The sequence below is a fragment of the Scyliorhinus torazame genome, chromosome 8 (genome assembly GCF_047496885.1).
Source record: "Scyliorhinus torazame isolate Kashiwa2021f chromosome 8, sScyTor2.1, whole genome shotgun sequence".
In the NCBI taxonomy this organism is placed as follows: Eukaryota; Metazoa; Chordata; class Chondrichthyes; order Carcharhiniformes; family Scyliorhinidae; genus Scyliorhinus; species Scyliorhinus torazame.
The window spans coordinates 61,081,141-61,095,463 of NC_092714.1; the positions used below are offsets into that span (position 1 = coordinate 61,081,141).

Below are 14,323 nucleotides of genomic sequence, written 5' to 3' on the forward strand. Positions count from 1 at the left end.
ACTCTTCCTTTACCTGGATGAGTGCAGCTTCAACAACACTTTAACCTGGACACCATCAAGGACAAAGCATCCCACTTTATTGGCACCCAAAGCAGCATTTTCAATATACGCTCCCTCCACCACTGACATACAGTGTGTCGCATCTAGCATCTAAAAGATGCACTGCAGTGTGGTAAACCACATTATTGCATGATATGTATTGTATTGTATTGTGCATGCTTGTGCATGCCTGGGCTTGTCCAGGCTGGCTCCGCCTGTGGCTCCTCCCCTCGGGCTTATGTATAAAGGTGGCAAGTCTCCGCCTCCGACCCAGTTCGGGTCCAGAGGCAGGAGGCTTGCTGTTTAGTGTGTTAAAGCCTCAGTTACGTTCATCACTCGTCGTGTGTTATTGATGGTGTATCATGCAGTAACTTACTTCACCGGCAATTTCCAAACCCAAGACCTCTACCATCCAGAAGGACAAGGGCAACAGATGCACGTCAACAACACCAGCTGCAAGTTCCCATCCAAGCTACACACCATCCTGAAGTGGAAATATGCCATGATCATAATGTATGGTGGAGCAGGCTTGTAGGGCTGAATGGCCTCCTCCTGCTCCTATTTTCTATGTTTCGATCATTGTTCCTTCACTGTTGCTGGATCAAACTCCTGGAACAGCACTGTGGGTGTACCTACACCACATGGACTATAGTGGTTCAAAAAGGCAGCTCACCACCACCTTCACAAGGGCATTTATGAATGGGCAATAAATGCTATTTTAGCCAGTAACGCCCATATTCCATGAACAAATTATTTTTAAAAATGCTTATTTACTGACCCTTTACCATTACTTTGATGGCTCCCATAGATATACCTTAGTTCACTTGTCCTCCTCACCTATATGCTGCCCTTTGTTAGCATCAACTTGCTTCCATATAGATATTTATTACACCCAGATTGACCTTTCCATCAGTTCATTCAAATCCACAACCCCCTCTGTGCTGTTAGACTGCTTGCCTGACATCAAATCATAGATAAGTCACAATATCCTCCGATGGGAAAAAATAGGTGAAGTCTAAATTTTCAACTCCCAACATAAGTTGAGAAATATTGTACATCAATTGTTTATATATGGCTTACAGGGCTCCTATAAGCAACTATGCAATCGGCCAAGAAAAGGTTTGGACACCTCTCCTTGTAAAGGGTTTTTCACAAAGTCTTAAACAGCAGCTGGTACTGAAATACAATAACAACTTGAAGGTCCGCCTTCTCAACCTTGCCCCTTGCCTGAGGTTAATTCACCACCAGTCAGCTCTCCCCATCAAAGGGGAAAGCAGCCTATGGTCATCTGGGACTATGGTGACTTTACTTTCTTTTACAATAACAACTACCTTTTACTTAGTGGAAAAGTACCCAATGGCACTTCAACAATGTTAACACATCTCAAAATTTGAAATAAGCAACAAAAATACACAAGACGACTTTTAGCATAGCCATTTGGTGGAAACCTGGCAAGTGGATGGGTAGTTAAGGTTGGTGTGGTGATTTACTCACTGACGTCTTGCACCGATCCTGCTGTCTTCGAGTTTGATCTGTTCTTCTGAGCAGCTGCAATGAAGCTCATTTCAAGCCAGTTGAGGAGTTCTTAAAACATGTAAATCGACATTCTAGGAGATTACTGGGCCACCCGTGGATTGAGTAAAGATGATGTTTTGGTATTTCAATTAGGCGAAGGAAGCATAAAGAGGCACCAAAATGGCACCACACTTGCCTTGAGCTTTCCCTTCCTTCCTGCGACATCTGATCAAAATCCCTCACAGCGACTTACCTTGTTGACATCAACTGTACCGTTGGTACTGATTGCCAACTTCCTACCACCCAAAATTTGACACCTGTCCACCAGTCAGCTGCCACTTTTCAGCTGTTTTGGGAAGGCAGTTAACTGGCAACATGAAGTTGAAGATCTGGGATTTAAATGTGAATTTAACCATACAGTTCAGTGACACTCGTATTAACTTATTCAATCTAAACAAGTTGTCTGTTTGTGATGTACATTTCACAGAATTGTTACAGTGCATAAGGAGACCACTCGGCTCATCATGATCTACGCTTATTGCCATTCCTTCATCTTCTCCCTGTAAGCTTGCACGTTTTTCCTTCTCAGATAGCAGTCCAATTCCCTTTTGATTGCTTCAATTGAACCTCCCTCCACCACACTCTCAGGCTGTACGCTCCATACCTTAATCACTCGCTGCATGAAAAAATGATTTCTCATGCCTCTTTTGCCAATTATTTTAAATCCGTGCCCTCTTGTTCTCGATACTTTTGCTAATTTACTTGGGATTTTCATTTGATCTTGTGACCAGATTGTTTGGCCCTGACAGAAATCAACATTATAGAGGCGTCCATGGGGTCATAAAAGGCAGTAGCAGATCAGATACCTATTATGCGCCCTAAATAATTTTCCTTTCCAATATGGAAAGGTTATTTAATAGATAGCTGATCCACTGATGCCTGTTTCGTTCCCCCCCTGAAAAATGGTTCTACCAGACAGAAAAAGCTAATTCTATGAAGTGTACTAGCTGTATAAATTGCAGGCTTTGTGCAAATTTCTCAAGGAGCATTTTCAAAATTGAAATATTACACCATACTTTCCTTCTAATGCAGGCTGTACATGAAATAATCATTGAAAGACATTTAGTACTTACTATAACACGTACACAATATCTTGCATAGGTATCTAGCGTGAAACAATATCTAGTTTCTGTATTATATTGAAACTGTATCTAGTTGGACCACAGACGACGGCAAGTAATGATGGATAGAAACCGATTACCTTTACCTGATGTGGGAGATTTGCAGCGTTCAATTTCCAACGATACAGGGCTATCCACAAATTCAGTCAAACCTAAAAACAGGAATGAATAATTATCACGCTACTCGATACATCAAAGCATAAAATTTTAAAATCCCATTGCCAATTCTGATAAATGCTTGGAGGATTCTGAAATAATTCCAACAGAATAAGGTATTATTAATAATATTTAGAACAGTGCATTATCTTAACTACACATCAACCAAGGTTTGATGATCTAAACTAGCGTTTTCTTACACTGCCTTGTCACTTTAATTTTGACAGGAAATAAATTATTTTTCCAACAAATCTTTTGCCTCCAGAGTAATTCAGATCAATGGAAGTTTGATACTTTTGATTCCGCTGAAACTAAAGGCAAGTGTTGATTTTTTAGGACAATTTACTTCTCCAAGAACTGGAATAGTCATACACATAACCTATTGGCAACATTGAGTTCTGTATTTTAGCAGTGACATATTTGAATTAGAGGATGTAAAGGAAACCTCTGGATCTTTGCTCAGGAAATTAACTGGATTGGATAAGGTCTGCAAAAAGCAGATTCTCCACTTTCTTTGAAAATAATAGCTTGAAATCATTTCTACCTTCAAGGTTCTGATGTCCTAAATAAGCGATGTTTAACTATCTTTAGCAAAACCAGATACTACATGATTTTAACTGGTACCGATAACTTTCAGAAGAGGCCTAGGAAAGTCTAATGTCTCTTTGAGGCCGGCACCGCAACACTGGTTTAACCTGAGCAAAGACCAGCTGTACTCAGGAAAATCAGGCCGAGGTGCAGCCTAGCATACAATCTTAAAGGAACCCCCTTTACGCCGCAAATAATTAAGTTTTTAAAATGTACTTACCTGAATGTGAAACCAGGAGAGGTTCTTCCCGACCTGAAAAGTTTCTCCTGAAAAGAATGCCCAACCCCCCACCAACTACCTCCTTTGCCCAATTGCCACCCTTCCTGGTTCGAGTGCCCAGTCTATCCAGCCTGATTGTCTATCTTGTCAGCCTAATTGCACGCCCTTCCCAATGTTACCCATCCTTATCACCATGATAACTCATTCTTCCCGGTCTTATTGCCTACTCTTCCTTGTTTATGGATCTTCACTTACGCTTTGTTAGAAACTCTGCACTGCTGCCCTGATGACTAATATCAGGTTGTACCATTCCAATGTTCCTATAAATATAGATTTTTGTTAAACAAACATATTAAGGGATATGGGCCCAAGGCAGGTTAGGCCACAGATCAGCCATGCTACATAGAAAATAAAAGCAGGAGGAGGCCAATCGGCCCTTTGATCCTGCTTCACAATTCATTATGATCATGGCTGATCATCGAGTTCAATATCTTGATCCTGCCTTTCCCCATATCCCTTGATCCCTTTAACTGAAGAGCTATATCTAATTCCTTCTTGAAATTACACAATGTTTTCGACTCATCTACTTTTTGAGGCATTGAATTCCATAGATTCACTGCTCTCTCGGTGAAGAAATTTCTCCTCACCTCAGTCCTAAAAGGTTTACCCCTTATCCTCAAACTATGACCCCTAGTTCTGCACTGTTGTGGGCCAGGGTTTAGAAACTCCAAAGTATAGTATGGAGTTCACCTGACCTATAACTTTTTATGTTGAATTTGGCTAGGGTGAGCACAAGAGCCTACCCTTCAGGTGTTATTCAACAGTCTTCCCAGACACTTTAATCAAAATAAGCTTTATTCTAAGAACGCAGTCAACATTTATATAAACACACAGCAAGAATTTCTATCGATTACAAACATAAAGACACCCCACAGCGACAGTAATCTATGTATAACACTGAATGAATTCCTCCTTAACTGTTCCAATTCATAAACAAAATCCTAAAAACCAAAAACCCCTTTTCAAGGCTGTGGCCCAGCACTCTGCATTCTCATTTGAATAAGACTGGCTTTTTCTGACATTCTGACCCCGTCTCACCAGCAGGTTTAAACCCTTCCGGAAAGCAAATTATATCTAAAGCCACCACCAAGATTATCTTTACTGGAACAGATATCTAAATTGAAAATAGAGAGAGACAGGCCAAAACTGTCTGACTGACTGTCTCCTGTCTGACTCCACAGCAGTAAAATCAAAATGAAAGCGAAACCAAAAACCTCCCACAGCCTAGCTCCACCCACACAATGACATAAATGAAGCCATGTGATAAGACAAAAACCTTTCTTAAAGGGACACTCACATGACACCTCCCCCCCCCCCCCACCCCCCAACCATCAGGAACATTCTCATTAAAGGGCGGGGCAGGCTCGAGGGACTGAATGACCTACTCCTGTTCCCCTGTTCCGTTAGGTGTAGAGATTACAGCTTGCCCCTTTACACATGCCCAGAAATGATTGTGCCTAAATTTCTAGGGTAGTCTGTTTAAGAAGTTTTACTTTCGTATTGCTAAAAAATGACACATGGTGTCAAAGGTTTTCAACTTGCACTCATCAGGACAATTCACAAGAATCCCAAACTGTAAAAGGAACAACACTTTATGCTGCAGGAGAAGAATGTTGAATGGTTAACAAGTGGACTCTAGCCTGGGGATGGACGGTGGAGGCGCGGAGCATGGGTCGGAGGCGGGCCTAAAAAAGGATGGCTGATCGGCGGAGGGGGAGGGGCAATGAGCCACCCAACTAGGCTGATCACCTGGAATGTTCGAGGGTTAAATGGGCCGGTCAAAAGGGCACGTGTGTTCACGCATCTTAGGGGATTGAAGGCGGACGTGGTAATGTTGCAGGAGGCGCACGTTAGAGTAACGGACCAGGTTAGACTGAGGAAAGGCTGGGTCAGTCAGGTCTTTCACTTGGGACTAGATTCAAAGACTAGAGGGGTCGCGACCCTGATCAATAAGCGGGTGGTGTTTGAGGCGGGTAGAATAGTCTCGGGCGTGGGAGGTCGGTACATTATGGTCAGTAGGAAGCTAGAGGGGGTGCAGGTGGTATTAGTAAATGTGTATGCGCCAAATTGAGATGATGTGGAGTTTATAAAGAGGATGCTGGGGAAGATAACGAAGCTGGACTCACATAGGTTGGTCATGGGAAGGGGACTTCAACACAGTTATGGACCCTGGCTTCGACCGGTCACGCTCAAAAACGGGCAGGGTGCCAGCAATGGCAAAGGAACAAAGAGGGTTCGTGGAGCTGATTGGGGGGGGGTGTATCCATGGAGCTTTGGGCAGCCGAGGGTGAAGGAGTTTTCCTTCTACTCACACGTGCTTAAAGTGTATTCCCGGTTGATTGCTTTATTTTGAGCAGGGCCTTGCTGGCTGGGGTGGTGGACACGGGGTACTCGGCGATTACAATCTCAGACCATGCTCCGCACTGGGTTGACCTGCAGGTTAGTAAAGACAGTAACCCGCACTAGAGGTTGAATGTGGGTCTTTTGGCGGATGAAGGGGTGTGCGAGCGGCTGAGGAAATATATTCAGAGCTATCTGCAGGTCAATGACAGGGGGGAAATTTCAGCAGGGGTGGTGTGGGAAGCACAGAAGGCGGTGGCCAGGGGGGAGCTGATCTCGATCCGGGCCCATAGGGAGGTGGACAGGGCAGAGATGGACTGACTGGTAAAGGAGATACTACAGATTGATAGGAGGTACGCGGAGACCCCAGAGGCAGGGCTTTTAAGGGAACGGCGGAGGCTACAGGCGGAGTTTAGCTTGCTGACTACAGGGAAAGCGGTGGAAGAGCAGCTGTGAAAGGCAAGGGGGGCGATCTATGAATATGGAGGGAAGGCCAGCAGAATGCTTGCACAGCAGCTTAGGAAGAAGGAGGCAGCTAGGGAGATAGGGAAAGTAAAGGACGGAGATGGGAACCTGGTTGGTGATTCAGTAAGGGTGAATAAGGCGTTTAGGGATTTCTACAGCAGGCTGTACAGGTCGGAACCCCCTATGGGGCCGGAGGGGATGAGGCACTTCTTGGAGTGGCTGAATTTCCCAAAGGTGGACGGGGAGCAGGTAGACGGGCTGGGGGCCCCACTCGGGCCGGAAGAGATAGTGGAGGACTTGAAGGCCATGCAGGTGGATAAGGCCCCGGGTCCGGACAGGTACCCAGTGGAATTTTATAAAACGTTCTCGGAGATATTGGGGCCGGTGTTGTTGAGGATGTTCAGTGAGGCAAGGGAAAGAGGGGTGTTGGCCCCGACGATGTCACAGGCAACGATTTTGCTGGTTCTTAAGTGGGACAAGAACCCGGAACTGTGTGGGTCCTACAGGCTGATCTCCCTGTTGAATGTAGATGCCAAGTTGCTGGGTGGTGGAGCACAGGGTTTCGCTCTATGCGGATGACCTGCTTCTGTACGTTTCGGACCCAATAGAGGGGATGGAAGAAATCATGAGGACTCTCGGGGAATTTTGTTGGTTTTTGGGGTATAAGCTTAATATGGGAAAGAGTGAGATGTTTGTGGTCCAGGCGAGGGGACAGGAGAGGCGACTGGGAGAGCTGTCGTTTAGGTTAGTAGAGGGAGGCTTTAGGTACCTAGGCATCCAAGTAGCGCGGGAATGGGACCGGCTGAAAAAATTGAATCTGGCCCGGCAGGTGGACCAAATGAAGGACGATTTTCGGAGATGGGACGTGCTTCCGTTGTCTCTGGTTGGGAGGGCGCAAACGGTGAAGATGACAGTCCTTCCGAGATTCCTATTTGTATTTCAGTGTCTCCCCATCTTTATTCCACGGTCCTTTTTAAGCGGGTCAACAGAGTGATCATGGGCTTCGTCTGGGCGGGCAAGACCCTGCGAATTGTTAGACGTTTTAGTTGCTGTGATATGAAGAGTCTAAAGTTCTGTTCCTTTTTCACAAACACACATTTATTTCATTCCAACAGCCTTTGCACAAAACTCTGCCACCTGAAGCCCCTTTACATATCAGTGTCAATTAATGGATACTTAACATAAATGAGACAACTAATTGCAATGTCTCTTAATCCATTACTTAACAGTCTCCCCTTCCTTGGAGAAAAAAAATAATTAGGTGAAAACAAAATTTCAAGAAACTCAAAAACAACACACATGATTTCCCCATTTTATTTTTGGACGAGAAAGAAAAAAAAGTCACAGAAACAAGCGCCCTTCATTAACGATATCCAAAAGTTTCTGTGAACGTGCCCCTCTTTTCGTAAAACAGTCTGACAGTTGATAGCTCCTGTCGACCCATTTAATTTTTGTTATTTCCGCTCTGTCCAACATCTGCTTCAAACTTGCGATGTCTATCCGTAACCTCTTTTCATTGACACTTTTTGTAGAGTGCACATTTTCCCACAGGGATTTATTGTCAATGCGACAGTCAATAGGTATATTACCCAAATCCACTAATCCCAAAATTTCTGTCAATATCATACTTATATAAAAGGCCATATCCATTGCCTCTACAAGGCTTAACGTCTCAGCAGCCAAATGCTTTTTACCACTCTCCTTATTTTCTTTGTTTCCCACACAAGCGGGCAACATTTACCATTGTTCCCCAAAAGGAAAATTATAAAACCTCCTGCACTTGAAACCCCATCACATAAATTTGTGTAGGACGCATCACTATAAACTATGAGTTTTAAGTGCTTAAGGTCACCTAAAACCAGGAACTTCAAAACACATTCCTGCATTTTTAGTTTGGCCAACGCTTTATTTGCTCTTATTATGTCTTCCACTTTGGGATCATTCATTTTTGTACTCAACTCTAAGACATCAAAACTCACGTTTGGTCTAGTCTGTCTACCTAACCAGTTCAGTTGCCCAATTAAACTTCGCAGTTGCTCTTTTTCTATCTTTGAAACCATTGCATCTTTTTGTGAAACTCGGCGACGACTAATTGCTATTGGGCTGATGCTTTCCAAATAAGATTGCTGACGTAAAGTTGCCCCTAACTTAGTCTGTCCAATTTCCAGTCCAACCCTGAATTCTTTCCTCAAACCAGAGATTACAATAGCTTCAAAATCACTAGTCCCGCCCCACAAAAAATCATCGACATGCATCATAAAAATGCCAGAAAGATTTCCTTTATAGTGCCAGTAAAACATTGCAGGATCTGCTTTCAACTGGCAACAGCCTAACTTTAACAAAACTGGCCTTACCGAAAAATGCCAGACTCTAGATGCATCATTTAATCCATATACACATTTTTTCAACTTCCAGAGTACCCCTTCTGTATACCATGCCTCCTTGCTGAAAAACGGCATCTGATGGCCGTACGTTATGTCTTAAAGCTCTGCGAATTCTTTCAGAGACTTCTGCTTCCAAAAAAGCTTTTCTACTGCGATGTAATGCATTTAAATGTTCAGCAAAACCAGAGCTAATTGTACTCCCCTCCCAAGCTGGAGGCTGGTCATCCAAAATGGACTGAATTTTAGGATTTCTACCAAACACTAATTGATAAGGACTATAGCCCCCAACCATCTGCAATGAATTCTTTGCATGTACTGCCCATGCTAACGCTGAATTTAGCCTGCAATTTGGTCGAACTGCCAAAATATTCCGAAGCATGTCATCGATGACAGCATGATTTCTTTCACAGACACCATTACTAAATGGGCTTTCTGCAGCCGTATTCATAACTCTGATATTCATGTTTTCACACATATCCCTAAACTCATCATTAGCAAATTCTCCCCCATTGTCCGTCAGGAATTTTGCCGGTGGACCCATTCCTGCCGGTGGACCCATTCCTGTCCCTATCCATTTTTCCACAATTTGATCCAGATTACTCTCTTTTCTTTACTTCGTACAATCGTTGATTGACTAAATCTGGTTGCTAAATCTACAAAATGCAAAATAAATATATTATTTGCTTTATCCCAGATCTTAAGGTCCATGGCCACAATGTTGTTAAAATCGCTGGCCAAAGGTAGGGTTACAATCGGTCGTGCTGGTGTCCTTCTGTACTTCCTAGCGGTCACTAACCTGTTCTAGCAGTTTAGTATAGTCGTCATCCCTTACCCCTGCATCCTTTAATACATTTTTCAGCCTCCGAGGAGACGGATGTGCAAATTGCCTCTGCAGTTTTAATACCACAAGCTTTTTATCAGCTAAAGTCCCATTTTCAACTGCCATTAACACATTCTTAACCACTCTACTTGAAATATTATTTGTCAGTAATGGAATACAATAGTGTCCCGACTGTGTAAATTGTAAGTCTACCGTCTTTCCAAAAACTGTTGCCTTATCCTGTTCCATATCCAGTTTCATGTGTGCTTTCTTCATCGACGGTCTGCTCAGAAGCAAAGGTATCTCACTTGATACAACATCCGTGCTAATGAAATGATTCACTCGGCAATATTGCAAGGGATCACCACTCTTTTCAGCGACTTCAGAGTATTATCATCCCCAAATTTGAAACTTGTGGAACTTTCAAATTCCTTAACCTTGTTACGATTTTCAGCATTCAAAGAGTCCAGGTAACATTTTAACCAGTCAATTCCACACACAGTAGATGTGCAGCCACTGTCCAATACAGCACAGTTGAAGGATTCTGTAACCAACACCCTCATTACCGGCGGAAAACTGCTGGTCAATAGGACAATGCCTTCTTTCTGGTCACTATCTTTTTCCTCTTCTGACTCTTCCGTGTCATGTGTCGCTTCAAACACTCTATCATAATGAGTTGGACAGTTGAAAGCATAATGGTATTGAGAGGCACATCGAAAACATCGATTTATCATGCCCCGTGCATTTCTGGGGTTAATCTTCCTATTGTAGGCCCTAACTGGGTTTCTGTCTTCATAATTTCCTTGTCTCGGTCTCCTTCTATAGTCTTGAGCCCTGTTCGTAGCCATACGATTTCGCCATCCTGTTAGTAGTGTATCTTCCATATTCTGCCTTATTGCAGGCTGACCTATTTGGGTCATCAGAGCCATCGGAATCGAATGTTTCTCCAGAAACATTTGTAAAGCTTTTGTCATCTGTTCGAATAAGGTATCCTTATCAGTAAACTGAACTCCTGTCGAAAGCAGGAGCCTATCCTGTTGCTCACTCTAGCACAGTAAAGTAATTTAACGGCCAGCACAGACTGTGGAAATTCCAGGTTGTGTTTCTGCAGTCTTTTATATAGTCTGCTAAATTCCATTATATAGTCTTCCATGGAGATATCCTCCATTTTCCAGAACTTATCAAAATCCGACCATGCTTCATGCGCAGTTAAGCTAGGGGACCAGGAGAGGGGGATTGGCGAGCTCTCACTAAAAAGGGCGGAGAGGAGCTTCAGATATTTGGGGGTCCAGGTGGCCAGGAGCTGGGGGACACTGCATAGGCTTAACTTTACAAGGCTGGTGGAGCAAATGGAGGAGGAGTTCAAGAGGTGGGACGCGTTGCCGCTGTCCTTGGCGGGTAGGGTGCAGTCAATCAAAATGACGGTGCTCCCAAGGTTTTTGTTCCTGCTCCAGTGCCTCCCCGTGTTTATCCCGAAGGCTTTTTTCAGGCGGGTTAACAGGAGTATAATGGGGTTTGTGTGGGCGCGAGGGACTCCGAGGGTGAGAAGGGTGTTCCTGGAGCAGAGTAGAGATAGAGGGGGGGCTGGCGCTGCCCAACCTCTGTGGGTACTACTGGGCCGCCAATGTGATGATGGTGCGCAAGTGGGTGATGGAGGGGGAGGGGGCTGCACGGAAGAGGCTGGAGACGGCGTCCTGTATGGGTACGAGTCTGGGGGCGCTGGCAACGGCGCCACTGCCGCTCCCTCCAAGGAGGTATACCACGAGCCCGGTGGTGGTGGCAGCCCTCAAAATCTGGGGGCAGTGGAGGCGGCATAGGGGGGAGGTTGTAGCCTCAGCGTGGACCCCATTACGGAGGAACTACCGGTTCACCCCAGGAAGAACAGGTAGAGGATTTTCGGGGTGGCACAGGGCAGGGATACGAAAGTTGGGGGACCTGTTTGTGGACGGGAAGTTCGCAAGCTTGGGTGAGCTGGAGGAGAAGTACGGGCTCCCCCCGGGGAACACCTTCAGGTACTTACAGGTAAGGGCGTTTGCCAGACGGCAGGTGGTGGAATTCCCGCGGCTACTGCCACACACAGTACAGGGCAGGGTGCTCTCGGGGGGGTGGGTGGGAGTGGGGAAGATCTCGTAAACTTACCAGGTGATCCAGGAGGAGGAGGAGGCCTCGGTGGTGGAGTTGAAAAGTAAATGGGAGGAGGAGTTGGGAGAGGAGATCGAAGAGGGGACGTGGGCAGATGCCCTAGGGAGGGTGAATTCTTCCTCTTCGTGCGCGATGCTGAGCCTCATACAGTTTAAGGTGCTGCACAGGGCACACATGACCGGGACAAGGATGAGCCGGTTCTTTGGGGGTGAGGACAGGTGTGTTAGGTGCTCAGGGAGCCCAGCAAATCACACCCAGATGTTCTGGGCATGCCCAGCGCTGGAAGAATTTTGGAAGGGCGTAGCGAGGACGGTGTCAAGGGTGGTAGGATCCAGGGTCAGACCAGGCTGGGGGCTTGCAATATTTGGGGTGGCAGAGGAGCCGGGAGTGCAGGAGGCAAAAGAGGCCGGAATTCTGGCCTTTGTGTCCCTGGTAGCCCGGCGAAGGATTCTCCTTCAGTGGAAAGATGCGAGGCCCCCAAGTGTGGAATTCTGGATCAGCGATATGGCAGGGTTCATTAAATTGGAGAGGGTGAAATTCGACTTGAGAGGGTCGGTACAAGGATTCTTTAGGCGGTGGCAACCGTTCTTAGACTTTCTGGCAGAACGATAGACATTGGCGAATGGCAGCAGCAGCTCGGGGGGGGGGGGGGGGGGGGGGGGGTTTACTATATTTTCGTTTATGTTAGTTACACTGGAGGGTCTGAGGGGGTGTATACACCTGTTGTGTTAAGTCGGGGTGTTAATGTTAATTTATTATTTATGTACGGGGGGGGGTTGCTTTTTTAGATTGTGTTTTGTACTTAACCCTGTTGAGTTCTTTTTTCTTTCTCATTTTGTTATTGATATTTTATGAAAACCTTTAATAAAAATTATTTAAAAAAAAAAAACAAGTCATCTTTCTTATAAATCTTATCCATATAATGTAATAAAGTCTCCAGACCTTCTTCTGAGTCTAACTCTTCCAATTCCAGCTCAGAAAGCACTTTGTTTCGGATTTTACTGCCATATGGTAGAGAAAGGGCCAATGCCATACCTTGTTTTCTCTTTCCCAAAGCAGTTACCTTGGTCCACATAACTACTGCACTTCTCCATTGGTCGTCCCTTTCAGAAAATAAGGGAGGATAGTCATATCCAGCCATCGTTATCCTCGGTTCAGCCATATATCCCTTTTTTTTTTTTTTTTTCTCACTCAGTCCTTGGTTTGATCTGGAAAGTTGTATCTTTCAACCCTTCACATTTACACAGCAACCATCCTCTGCTACCAATTGTTAGACGTTTTAGTTGCTGTGATATGAAGAGTCTAAAGTTCTGTTCCTTTTTCACAAACACACATTTATTTCATTCCAACAGCCTTTGCACAAAACTCTCACTATACATCACCTGACAGAGGCCACCTGAAGCCCCTTTACATATCAGTGTCAATTAATGGATACTTAACATAAATGAGACAACTAATTGCAATGTCTCTTAACCCATTACTTAACACAAATAAGGAAGGTAATGCTTGAGCGGAGTCGGGGAGAGGGCCAAATTTTAGGAACTATTACTGGGCGGCTAATATAACCATGATCAGGAAGTGGGTGGTGGGGGAGGGGACGGCATGGGTGCGTATGGAGGCGGCTTCATGTAAGGGCACCAGTTTGGGGGCGTTGGTAACTGCGCCTCTGCCATTCCCGCCGGCACGGTACTCCACCAGTCCAGTGGTGGTGGCGGCCCTGAGAGTTTGAGGCCAGTGGAGGCGGCATGTGGGAGCAGTGGGAGCATCGGTCTGGGCCACTACCTGTGATAATCAACGGTTTGCCTCGGGGAGTATGGACGGGGGGGTTCCGGTTATGGCGGAGAGCGGGGATTGAGAGGATGGGGGATATGTTCAGAGAGGGGAGCTTTCCGAGTATGAGTGCGTTGGAGGAAAAGTTTGGGTTGGCGAGGGGAAACAAATTCAGGTATCTGCAGGTGCGGGACTTCCTTCGTAAACAGGTGTCAACCTTCCCATTCCTACCGCTAAGGGGGATTCAGGACAGGGTAGTTGCTAGTTGGTGGGTAGGAGAAGGGAGCGTCGCGGACATTTATAAAAGAGCTTATGGGGTCGGAGGAGACGCAGACCGAGGAGCTGAAGAGAAAGTGTGAGGAGGAGCTGGGAGGTGAGATAGAGGATGGTCTATGGGCGGACGCGTTGAATAGAGTCAACACATCCGCAACATGTGCCAGGCTCAGCCTGATACAATTTAAGGTTGTTCACTGGGCTCACATGACAGTGGCCCGGTGAGCAGATTATTTGGGGTGGAGGACAGGTGCGCAAAATGTGCAGGAGGACCGGCGAACCATGTCCACATGTTTTGGACATGTCCAAAGCTTAGGGGATATTGGCAGGGGTTTGCGGAGTTCATGTCCACGGTGTTAAAAACAAGGGT

The 14,323-nt window shown here is 45.4% G+C and overlaps 1 protein-coding gene across 5 annotated transcripts in view; it reads right to left on the reverse strand.

Annotated features, from left to right (window-relative positions):
• Positions 1–14,323, reverse strand: part of stxbp5l (syntaxin binding protein 5L) — an 879,402-nt gene that overhangs the window by 148,394 nt on the left and 716,685 nt on the right. For 4 of the 5 annotated variants that reach the window (XM_072513712.1, XM_072513711.1, XM_072513708.1 and 1 more), the window contains exon 19: positions 2,822–2,887. In XM_072513712.1, coding sequence (XP_072369813.1) covers positions 2,822–2,887 — 66 coding nt within the window. Of the gene's footprint in view, positions 1–2,815; positions 2,888–14,323 lie in introns of all 5 variants that reach the window. The other variant, XM_072513709.1, reaches the window with a different exon arrangement.